The sequence below is a fragment of the Macaca mulatta genome, chromosome 14 (genome assembly GCF_049350105.2).
Source record: "Macaca mulatta isolate MMU2019108-1 chromosome 14, T2T-MMU8v2.0, whole genome shotgun sequence".
Lineage (NCBI taxonomy): Eukaryota > Metazoa > Chordata > Mammalia > Primates > Cercopithecidae > Macaca > Macaca mulatta.
In genome coordinates this window covers 10,246,975-10,259,247 of record NC_133419.1, presented here as the reverse complement: position 1 = coordinate 10,259,247, position 12,273 = coordinate 10,246,975, and the positions used below count along the sequence as shown (strand labels likewise).

Genomic DNA, 12,273 nt, shown 5'->3' with positions numbered 1-12,273 from the left:
CTCTCCCGGGTGCTGCCCGAGCAAGCAGCCTCAGCTGGCAGCCCGCTGGGACAGGGCCCAGGGAGGCCTGCACTGTGCCTGAGGGTGTGGGGGTTTGTCCCGTCCCTGTAACTTCAAGCCCTGCCACCCGCCAGCCAGGCATCCCACGTCTATGCTTCTGCCCAACTTCCCACCTCACTCTCACATCCCATACAAACACACATCACACCACACACACACTCCATCACCCACACCCCACGCATTACACAAGCACAGACACACACATGTATCACACACACGCATCACACACATCACACAAGTGCATATGCACACCCCCCCCCACATAGGCCAAACTCCTGACCTCACACACACACTCTATGACACACACTCCACGCATCACACGAGCACAGACACAAACACGCTATATCACACACACACACCACACACATCACAAACACAAGGCCGAACTCCTGACCTCACACACACACCATCACACACATCCCAATCACATCTCATAGCCCAATAATGTAAGAGTGGAAACCAGTCCTGAATTTCGAATGCCAGGAGATCAGTAGGGAAACCGAATCTGATTTTCTTATTTTTATTTGTTTTTTGAGACAGGGTCTCACTCTGTTGCCCAGGCTGGAGTGCAGTGGCGCAATCACAGCTCACTGCAGCCTCGACCTCCCAGGCTCAAGCGATCCTCCCACCTCAGCCTCCCAGGTAGCCGGGACTACAGGCATGCACCACCACACCCGGCTAATTAAAAAAAAATTTTCTTTTTGTAGAGATAGGGTGCCACCGTGTTGCTCAAGTTGGTGTAAAACTCCTGGGCTCAAGCAATCTTCCTGCCTCAGCTTCTCAAAGTGCTGGGATTACAGGAGTGAGCCACTGCATGCAGCCTCAGAGTCTGATTTTCTTTTTGATTTTTTTTTTTTTTTTTTGAGACGGAGTCTTACTCTGTTGCCCAGGCTGGAGGGCAGTAGCACAATCATGGCTTACTGTAGCCTTGACCTCCCAGGTTCAAGCAATCCTCCTGCCTCAGCCTCCTGGGTTCAAGTGATTCTCCTACCTCATCCTCCCAAGTAGCTGGAATTACAGGTGCGTGCCACCATGCCTAGCTAATTTTGCAAATTTTTAGTAGAGATGGGATTCTGCCATGTTGGCCAGGCTAGTCTCGAAACTCCTGACCTCAAGCCTGCCTCAGCCTCCCAAAGTTCCGGGATTACAGGCGTGAGCCACTGCACCTGGCCCAGAATCTGATGTTCTGTTTTCTATTTTATTTATATATATATATATATATATATATATATTTTTTTTTTTTTTGGGGGGAGATAGGGTCTCACTCTGTCACCCAGGCTGAAGTGCAGTGGCACAACCGTGGCTCACTGCAGCCTTAACCTCCCAGGTTCAAGCAATCCTCCTGCCTCAACCTCCTGAGTAGCTGGGACTATAGGCACACATCACCATGCCTAATTTTTTAAAAAAATTTTTTGTAGAGACAGGGTCTCACCATGTCGGTCAGGCTGGTCTCAAACTCCTGAGCTCAAGTGATCCTCTTGTCTCGGCCTTCCACGGTGCTGGGATTACAGGAAGTGAGCTACTGCCCCCCCCGCCCCCACCCAGGGTTGTTTCTTAAAGGCCTGAGGGAGGTCACAGGCAGATGCCTCTTCAGGGAGGGGAAGGAGTGAGGGGGGCAGGCAGGGGGACAACTGGCAACTGCCCTCTCCAAGGATCCCCAGGACCCTGAGTGGCAGGAGAGATGCCCACAGCCTGGCTGGAGACCCCTTCAAGCCCACAGCTTTTCAGGATGGAAGAGGGTGGGGGGTTGGGAGCTCCCCCCGCCCCCCTTTCCCTCACAGCCCTCTCCTAGCTCCCACTGCACCCTTCCCCTCCACATCCCTGCAGCTGGACCCAAGCCCAGGCAGTGACAGCCCCTCCCATATGGCAGCAGGAACAAAGAGAACCGCCCCCCACAACAAAATCCAGAAGCTCCGGCGGGCGGCCAGACCTCAAGCTCCCAGCCCAGTATGACCCGCAGCATTCTCCATGGGCCACTGACGCCCGCGGGGCCAGCACTGCTCCTGGCTTCAAAAATATAAATTTAAAAATCCCCACCCCAAGATAATTGCTCTCTCCTCTTGCTTATTGTGGTGGCTCCGCGGTAGGCACTGAGAAGCAATTATTCACGGCTAATGATTATAATCAAGTCAAATAGAATTTAATGGACACGTATTCTCTTCCTGCTTGAAACTTTACATATGAATTAAGCACATATGGGTTTCACGAGGCACAGACGCAGATTTATGCAGCCCCGAAAAGCCCCGCCGTTGTGGACGACTTTTATTCCACTAATAAACAGGCTGATTTATGGGCTCCTGGGAACTGCGATCTCTGCTGCCCCCTGGTGGGCAAAGGGGCTGGGGTGGGAGCCAAGGCCACCCAGGACCCTGGAGGCCTGACCAGTGCCAAAGCCACTTTGAACGCTGGGGTTCCACAAAGCCCTGGACGGCCAAAGGAGACTCGGGCTCTGTGTGGGAAGCCTGTGTCCAGACCCTGCCTCCGCCATTCCCTGGGATTCCAGATGGGTACTGGGTCCTCCTGGCTGTGAGATTCTAGAACAAAAAGATCCCAGGAAAACACACCAAGAGGAGTGTGGGTAAACTGAGGCAAGCAGGGGGAGGCGAAAGCTGATCATCTGCAGGAGGTACCATGTCCCTCAGCACCCCCAGGACAGGGGTGATGCCCAGAATGGCGCTGATGACACCAGTTTCAGCACCAATGCGAGGTGCTGAGCCCCGATTCCCGCCTGGTGATGAGTGACCGCCATTTGCACGTCACGTGCATCAGCTCCAAGTGCCCCCAGCAACCTGATGGGTGCTTTCTTTGCTACCCTCATTGTGCAGAGGAGGAAACAGAGGCCTAGGCAAGGACACGGAGAAGGGGAGTCCCCAGAGAAACTCAGCCAGCACTGCCCCAGCCCTGGCCCTGGTGCAAATGGAGCTGGCACTAAAGCACTTCCGATGGAGCTGCTGCATCCAAAGCCTGGCGACTCCCAAGAGCACTTAGCAAGCGGCGTTAATCACACCCACAGCCCGGGTGCAGCCTCCAGAGTGTCCCCTGTTCCATCTGCACCCGCCAACACCCCACCTTGTTCCCTGAACCCTTTCTCCTGGCCCATGTTGCAGCCAATCACCAACCCAGGGGGACAGAGCTCACAAGATACCTCATTTTCCCTCTGGCCACTTTGCAGCTCAGCAAGAAGATACCGCTGGGGTACCTCTCACATGCTTGCCAGTGACTGGCAGGGCTGGAGTACCCACTGTCCTGCCTGACTGCCCTCTCAGCCACAGCCCCAAGGCTCTGCCCTTCTGCTCCAGGCCAGCCCCTCCTGGGCACAGGCAGCAAGAACGCCCTCCCCCAGGCCACTGTAACATCTGCCAGTGCAGATGTGGCTTTGTCTTAGCCGTGTGGCCCCAGATGGACTAGCAGTCCTCTTCCTCGTGGCCCTAGAGAAACACACCAGAACCACCTGCAGAAGCCCAAGGTGACTCTAGCTCCCCCTGCTCCCCTCAGCCAGCCACTCTGAGCAGAAACTCCTGCCTACGTGTAACCTGTCACCTGTGTGTCTCGACAGGTAATGTGTGGGCAAGGCACCCCCATATGACTATCCAGCTTTGCAGTCAACGGTGGGAAGACGCACAGAGCAAGGTTGCTTCAGGAAACACAACTCAGACCCCATGGACCAGGCCCGGGGCAGCCGAGTGACCTTCGCTCTCCGGATCCTAGAGCCCGTAACTCAGAGAGATCAACGGAAATGCTCACAGCATCGGCGCCACCAAGCCCCAGAGTCACTGGGGGACAGCGCTGGAGCCAAGCACGACCACTACAAGCCCAAAGTGGAGACGAAGGAGAGTCGAGAAGCTCCTGGGGGTGCCCTGGGCCTGCACAGGCTGGGGAGAGGCTGGCACGGCAGGGTTTTCCCGTGAGCTGGAGCCCAAGATGAGAGGATCTGCCCCCCAAATTCAGGGTCTGAAAAAGAGCTCCCCTTCCTCTGATGCTTGGTGCAGACGCCGGGTAAGCAAAGGAGCAAGTGAGCAGGCGGGCGAGGGCCGGGGTTCAGCCGCCACTCGACCTGTTCCACAAGCCACCTGCTGGACTTAACCGGCCCTTGACACCCCATGCCAAAGTCCTTTCCTGGCACCTTTGACCTTGCCAGACAACCACTGCCTGCGTGGAGAAGCAGCCCCCTTCCTCCCTCCCACAAAGAAGCAGCCGGCTCCCATACTCATCACAACAAACTGCCAAGCCAGCAAGAGGCGAGCGCAGGAAGCTGAGCAGCTCCCGTTTCCAGGCGCTGGAAAGCGGCCAGGGCACCGCAGGGGACCTCTCTGCCCCCACTATCCCTCGACAAGCTCCTTCACCTGCCCAGGTCTGAAGGGAGGGCAGGGCAGGCCAAAGGTAGAGGAAGGCAGGTGGTGGTTGGGGCCTCTGTGGTCCCCCAAGGTCAGACCTCTCCGCTGTGGCCTCTGCCTTCCTGGCAGGGAAGCCCAGTTCCAGCCCAGCTCTCCCACTTCCCCGGCCACTAATGGGTCTCAGTGGAGCAAGGCGCCCCCGACACAGCAGGTCAGGGTTTCAAGGGAAGAGGAGCCCGAGTGGCCGACGCGCTGGGCTGCCATGGCGCCAGCAGGCCGTCCCTGCCAGCAACCTGAGCCTCACTGGAGCCAGGTGGCGTCCACCCAGGCCTGGCACAGCAGAGTAGAGCAAAGGCAACGGGGCGGCCACCAGGGTTCTGGTTCAGGCCAGCCACTCACCGGCGTTGACGATGGCGTCCACCTCCAGCTTGGTGATGTCGCCGCGGAACAGGGAGATCTTCTCATTGAGCTGCTTGTCCTTTTTATATCTGGGCTCCTCCACCTTCACAGCCACCCCTGGAACAAGTAGGGGCCGGGGAGGTCACAGCAAGGCTGCCCACTGCAGAGGGACCCAGCCAGGGCCCAGGGGCCAGGGCCTTCCCTATCGACCTCCCTCCACCTCCAGGGGCAGCCTGCAGCATGATGACTGCTGACCCAGTACCAGGAACCCACGCTGAGGAGCACCTACTGTGTGCCAGCATCATGCGGGGACTCCTTGCATCTTGACAGCAAGGCCACCAGCAGGTACAGTGCTAATATCATCCATCCCATTTCACAGAGGTAGAAACTGAGGATTAGGTGGGTCAGGGACTTGCCCAGGTTTATGGGTCACCAGGCCTGCTGTCTCACCAACACACCCTACTGTAAGCAACCAAATCGCACTTCAAACCCCAGCTCCCTACAAGCAAGTAATCTCAGGCAGGTGGCTCACCTAACCTAGGGCTCTGTTTCCTACCATATAATGGGGATAAAAATTGCACTTGTTGTGTTAATAATTGAATGAAGTGGCCAGGCACAGTGGCTCACGCCTATAATCCCAGCACTTTGGTATGCCGTGGAGGGCAGATCACTTGAGGTCAGGAGTTCGAGACCAGCCTGGCCAACATGGTGAAACTCCATCTCTACTGAAAATACAAAAATTATCCGGGCATGGTGGTACATGTCTATAATCGCAGCTACTCAGGAGGCTGAGGCAGGAGAATCGCTTGAACCCAGGAAGCAGAGGTTGCAGAAGGCCGAGATCACGCCACTGCACTTGTCTCAGTGACAAAGTGAGACTCCATCTCAAAAACTAAACTAAATTAAATAAATAAATAAATAATTGAATGAGGTGGCCGGGCTTGGTGGCTCACGCCTTTAATCCCAGCACTTTGGGAGGCCGAGGCGGGCAGATCACTTGAGGTCAGGAGTTCAAGACCAGCCTGGACAACATGGTAAAACCCCATCTCTACTGAAAATACAAAATTAGCCGGATGTGGTGGTACATGCCTGTAATCCCAGCTACTTGGGAGGCGGAGGTGGGAGAATACTTGAACCCAGGAGGCGGAGGTTGCAGTGAGCCAAGATCGCACCATTGCACTCCAGCCTGGGCAAAAAGAGTGAAACTCCGTCTCAAAAAATAAAACAAAATAATTGAATGAGGTGATACACGCAGAGCGCCTGCCTGCAGCAAGCACTCGATACACGCTGCTGGACTCGCTCTTCCTGTCTGCACGATTCTCCCAAGCCACGGGTCTGGAGCCTGCCCACCAGGGCCTCCCCAGAGCAGGGCCTACCTTTCGCCATCTCCTTCCACGTCGGGATCTTCTTCAGCCTGACAAAGTCCTTGCAGAAGTAATGTTCCTCCCGCTGCTTGTCACTCAGGCCCTTCAGAAAGGCTGCAGAGGCAGGAAGGAGCGTCAGGGTGGGGGCAGAGGAGCTGGCCAGGTGCTCACACCCCCACATCTCCCTTCTTGCCTTATCCAAGAATGCAAACCAGCCCTTCCTGTCCATCCTTCCCTGGGCACACAGGGCGGGCATGCTGGGGCAGCCTCAGAGGCCCCTAGAATATCTTGTCCTGCTCTCTTTGTTCAGGGAGGGAAACTGAGGTCTGGGGAGGCTGAGGGACTGGCTCAGGCATCGCAGACCTGAGTTCAGAATTCAGCTCTGCCACTTTCCAGCAGAGTCCACATCTCTTTGGGTCCCCCATTTCTCCCTGATTAGAACGGGGGTGAAGACGTCCCCTGAGGAACAGCTCCGAGCTTCCTCCCACACACTAAGGTCAAGCCGGTTGGCAGCACTCAGCCGGTGACATTATCCGTCAGTCCCACCGCCAGTCAGTTCTGCCCTCACTGTCACCGCATGCAGGCAGCGGGACAGCTGTCCTCCTCCAGGAGCTGCAGGACCAAGTGGACCTGGCACCTGTCCCCAACATCTCACCAGCATCGGCTGAGGGCTCCCAGCATGACCAATGGGGCTGGAATCACCCCCATTTTACAGATGAGAAAACTGAGGCTCAGGAAGGGTGGGAGGCCACCCTCACACAGCAGGGACTTGAGAGAGGAGCCAGGCACCCCCCACCCACTCACGGACTCTGGGTCTACCCTGGCCGGCTCCCCCTTGCCTGGGCACTGTCCCATGGGCTCTGCCTTCCCTTGGGGGTGGCACCAGGCACAGAAACCTGGAACCCGTCTCAGAAAGGCCCGCCCAGACCGCGCCGGGCCAGGCTCGCAGCTCGCGGGCTCCGCCTGCTGGCCTGAGGCCGCCAGCACACCCAGGCTCTCAGCCCTGCCTGCCTCCCTGGACCACAGGCTCCCGGTATGGGGCAGTCCCCACGGCAAACAGCAAAGGCTACAATTGAGAAACCCAAAAAGCATCAAGAAGTATGTAGAGGGCCGGGCGCGGTGGCTCAAGCCTGTAATCCCAGCACTTTGGGAGGCCGAGATGGGCGGATCACGAGGTCAGGAGATCGAGACCATCCCGGTTAACACGGTGAAACCCCGTCTCTACTAAAAAATACAAAAAACTAGCTGGGCGAGGTGGCGGGCGCCTGTACTCCCAGCTACTGGGGAGGCTGAGGCAGGAGAATGGCGTGAACCCGGGAGGCAGAGCTTGCAGTGAGCCGAGATCGCGCCACTGCACTCCAGCCTGGGCGACAGAGCGAGACTCCGTCTCAAAAAAAAAAAAAAAAAAAAAAAAGAAGTATGTAGAGGTGGAAGAGCAATTAGAGGAGGTGGTGAGAAAGGAAAGATTGCAGCCTGGAAGCTTCTATGCACATGATGGTGAGGGGGACAGGTAGGTCCCTCCACAAATGCTCAGGGAGATGGGGAGGCCACCCTCACACAGCAGGATGTTTTCTCCACCAGAGTCACTTCACCATCCAGGCCTCCATCTCCTCATCTGACAGCTGCTGGCAGTGGTGATAACAGCCCAAGGATGCTGAGAGCATTAGATGACAGAACTCATGCAAGGGGCCCAGTCCAGAGTCCCTGCTGGATGCAAAGCTGGGGTCATCACAAAAGGCTACGCCCACCCCTGGTCAGCCTCAACTGCTGCTCAAGCCAGAGCCACCTTTCCTGGCAGCCACTTCTGCCCCCTCTTCCATAAACATTCTTGGGCACAAGTAGGTCCTGCATTCAGCGCCAGAGATGCATTGAGCGGGCTGACCTGGCCCTGGCCCTCGTGAATCTACAACCCAGCCAGGGAGACAGAAGCTGGTCCAGGCACTTTAGTCGAGCAATTCCAATTCTGAGATGCGCTATGAGACACTCGGGGCTGGCAGAGGAGTTCCCTGGAACCCTGACCAGGCAGGGCGGCGGGGAGGCTTAAGGGAGACTCGGAAGAGGCGTGAGAAGCAGCCAGGGCCGGAAAGGGTGTTTGGCAGCAGGAACAGCATGTAAAGGTCGTAGGAGAATAAAATTGTTTGTGGGGTGACAGAGGTAGGCAACTGACTTCATCCCAGGAGCGCTATAACCAGATTGAAAATGCTTTCACATGGCCAGGCACAGTGGCTCATGCCTGTAATCCCAGCACTTTGGGAGGCTAAGGTGGGCAGATCACCTGAGGTCAGGAGTTCGAGACCAGCCTGGCCAACACAGTGAAACCCTGTCTCTACTAAAATTACAAAAACTAGTTGGGCGTGGTTGTGGGCACCTGTAATAACAGCTACTTGGGAGGCAGAGGCAGGAGAATCGCTTGAACCTGGGAGGCTGAGGTTGCAGTGAACCGAGATCATGCCACTGTATTCCAGCCTAGACAACATAGCAAGACTCTGCCAAAAAAAAAAAAAAATGCTTTCACCAGATACTTCCCATGAGTGTACCATGTGCCGCCTTTTTTTTTTTTTTTTTTTTGAGATGGAGTCTCACTTTGTCGCCCAGGCTAGAGTCCAGGGCGTGATCTCGGCTCACTGCAACCTCCCCTCCCGGGATTCTCCTGCCTCAGCCTCCCAAGTAGCTGGGACTACAGGCGCCTGTCACATCCGGCTAATTTTTTGCATTTTTAGTAGAGAGGGTTTTTTTCTTTTTTCTTTTTTTTTTTTGAGACGGAGTCTCCCTCTGTCGCCCAGGCTGGAGTGCAGTGGCGCGATCTCACTGCAAGCTCCGCCTTCCGGGTTCACGCCATTCTCCTGCCTCAGCCTCCCAAGTAGCTGGGACTACAGGCGCCCACCACCACACCCAGCTAATTTTTTGCATTTTTAGTAGAGACAGGGTTTCACCATGTTAGCCAGGATGGTCTCGATCTCCTGACCTCGTGATCCGCCCACCTTGGCCTCCCAAAGTGCTGGGATTACAGGCATGAGCCCCTGCACCCAGCCGCCATGTGCGTTCTTTCTAAGGGGCCAAGGGTACCTCTGCTGGCCCCTCCATCACTAGTGTCCCTTGCTTCTCACAGCCCATTCCCTGCCCCCCCTTTTCAAGAGGCCAGTCTCCCTGCTGGGCACATGGCCCCAGCAGGACCTGAGGAGCAGGCCAGGGGCCTCCCATCTGAAGACTCCTTTCTTTGTGTGGGGGTAGGGGATGCTGGTATCTGCAAGGAGCATTCCCAAGCCTCTGCTGGCCTCTTCTGTAGGAAAAGGCTACAGAATAATGAGGCTCATTACAGAATAATGAGGCTGTGGGAAGCTACCTCCTGCATTTCATAGGAAGTGGACTGGGCTAGCCTGGCACGTGGCAAAGGGCTGAGCTGCTGGAAGCCAGTACCACCTACCGAGGGCAAAGAACAGGCCAGAGAGGAGAGGCCACTCCATCTGGGCTCTGCACCTCCCATCGGCAGCTCGAATGCCAATAAGTCAGTTAATAAATATTTATCAAGCATCCTCACCTTCACCAAGGTGAGGTCCTGGAGCCTGACCGAGAAGAGGGGAGGCCAGGAAAGCTTCAGGGAGGAAGTGATCCCAATTTCTCTGGTTGGTCCCAGGGGCTGTAAATCACTGGAGGAAATCCCACCACCAAGCAGAGGCTGCCTCTAAATTTTTCACCTCCCCTATGGGGGCTCTGTCAGCCTGGCCACGCAGCTGCTGCTTTGGCAGTGAACTCCCCCTTCCTCCTTTTCCCCAGCTGCCCCCACTCTTCCTCCAGCTGCTGTCCTCCCCCACTGAGCCGGGCACCTCCACCACCTGCCCGCACCTTGTCCTCCCTCCTTCAGGTCACTGGGCATGAAGGTCCCTCCTGTCAGTGCTGCCACCTGCCAGGCCCACCTCCCAGAGCACTCACTGCTGCAGGTACCCCTCCACCAGGCCGTCCTGCCTGCCCTCAAACAATCCCCGTCCCCACCCTCGACACCCGCATTCCACACCCCTGCAGCTGCCCCCTCCTCTGCTATCTCCACTTCCTCCCTCCCATGCTCCCTTCAGTCCACCCAGTCTGGTCCCTCCCCCCAACAAGGTCAAGGTCACCACACCCCATGCCGCGGCCCCTCCTGCCTTCCCTGTGGGCAGGAAGTGTCCTTACTGCTTTCCTCCCTAGGTCTTGTAATCAGTTGCACAGATTCAAAACCCTGTTTAAGCGAGCAACCTCCAGAGCTGTCCCTCCACTCTCTTCTGAGCCTCTGACCCCCACAGAGCCTGCCTGCGAGAGCTGTGACAGATGCTGGTGGCAGCCGGCCTAGACCCAGGCTGTGCCTTTTCTTCTGTTACAGGTCCCGCCAGGTTTGGGCTCGTGACCTCCCAACACCATGCTCAGTTTGGAGCCTCGGTTTTCCCATCTCTAGAATAGGGACAAGGCAGACCTTCCCTTGCTAACACCCAGGCTTGCTGGGAGGGTCAAAGGAGAAGGTGGCTGTGAACTGCAAAGTGCAGTCTACACACCAGACACACTCACTCCTTCCTGGCGGCAAAATAAGGCCCAAAGAGAACAAAGCAAACAGGACAAAATTGTGGAGAACTTTTTTTTCCAACTTGGGAACACAGCAGACAGAGGACCTTTCCTAAGTATTTGGGTCCCCAGCACTTGGGGAGGCCAAGGCAGGCCAATCGCTTGAGCCCAGGAGTTCGAGACCAGCCTGGACATCATGGAGAAAGCCCATCTCTACCAAAAAATACCAAAAAATCAGCCGAGTGGCCTGGCATGGTGGCTCACACCTGTAATCCTAGCACTTTGGGAGGCCGAGGCAGGCGGATCACCTGATGTCAGGAGTTTGAGACTACCCTGGTCAACATGGTGAAACCCCGTCTCTACTAAAAATACAAAATTAGCCGGGCATGGTGGCACATGCCTGTAATCCCAGCTACTCAGGAGGCTGAGGCAGGAGAATCGTTTGAACCTGAGGTTGCGGTAAGCTGAGATCACACCATTGCATTCCAGCCTGGGCAATAAGAGCAAAACTCCATCTCAAAAAAAAAAAAAAAAAATCAGCTGAGCGTGGTGGATGTGCATCTGTGGTCCCAACTGCCCGGGAGGCTGAGGCAGGAGGATCGCTTCAGTCTGGGAGGTCAAGGCTGCAGTGAGCTGTGATTGTGCCACTGCACTCCAGACTGGGCAACAGAGTGAGACCTTGTCTCTAAATAAATAATTTGAGTGCCCATATTTGTCACTTTGCATAACTGTGACCTCCCCACTGCAAGGCTTGGCATGCCACTGTGTGGGCACTCCCAGACGGCTGGACACTCCCAGACGGCTGGACCTGTGGCCAGAAAGTCAGGTACCCACTGTGATGCTGGCGGGACTGGTGGGCTAGGACCCAGATGGACCCCAGAGGCCTTGCTGAAGTGTCTCTGGCTGGGCAGGCCCTAGGCATCCCATGGTACTAGACCAGGGTGACCAGAGACACCTCAGGTGCCCTAGCAGATATCATCTGGCAGATGCCACCACCATGTTCTAGAGAAGAGGCACAGTGACCTGCCCCCAGTCGCACACAAGTGAGAGAAACCTGGGCTTCCTCCCACACTGTCCTCCCTAAGCATGGTGGCCTGGTCTGAGTGACCCACAGCCCACACAGCCCCTTTTCTCCAGCAAAGCCCACAGGATGGCTCCACTTCCCAGAGACAGCATGCTGGCTCTGCCACCAGCCGGCTGGGTGCTGACCTTGAGGACATCTGTCAGCCTGTCCCTTCTAGTCTATGGAGCCCGAGTGCATACCTCAGAAGGCCAGCATGCCAGACGCAAGTCTGTCCTCACCACCAGAACAAGGCTGTGGCCTGGCTGATCCCCAAAGAGCCACACACCGCACTGGTTTCTGATTTATGGGGAAAGAAAAGGCCAACCGCGCCCATTCGGCGTCTCACCTCCATGTCCTCTGTTGGCAGTCCTCGCCCACCAGACCCCTCTTCATTCCCCCTGGAGAAGAAACAGGGGCCTTAAGCCAGGAACATGCCCCACGCATTTCTGTGTTTTTATTTTTTTGAGACAGAGTCTCACTCTCTCACCCAGGCTGGAGTGCAGTCGTGCGATTGAGGCTCACT

At 56.2% G+C, this 12,273-nt stretch overlaps 1 protein-coding gene across 30 annotated transcripts in view; it reads right to left on the bottom strand.

The window, feature by feature from the left end:
- The window catches only part of MACROD1 (mono-ADP ribosylhydrolase 1), a 171,676-nt gene that overhangs the window by 150,524 nt on the left and 8,879 nt on the right, over positions 1-12,273 (bottom strand). For all 30 annotated transcript variants that reach the window (XR_013403292.1, XR_013403293.1, XR_013403294.1 and 27 more), the window contains 2 exon segments: positions 6,170-6,271; positions 4,794-4,910 (listed from right to left, as the gene is read on the bottom strand). Coding sequence is in view for 16 of the 30 variants with exons in the window: in NM_001194685.1 (NP_001181614.1) it covers positions 4,794-4,910; positions 6,170-6,271 (219 nt within the window). In the remaining 14 variants the exon portion in view is untranslated.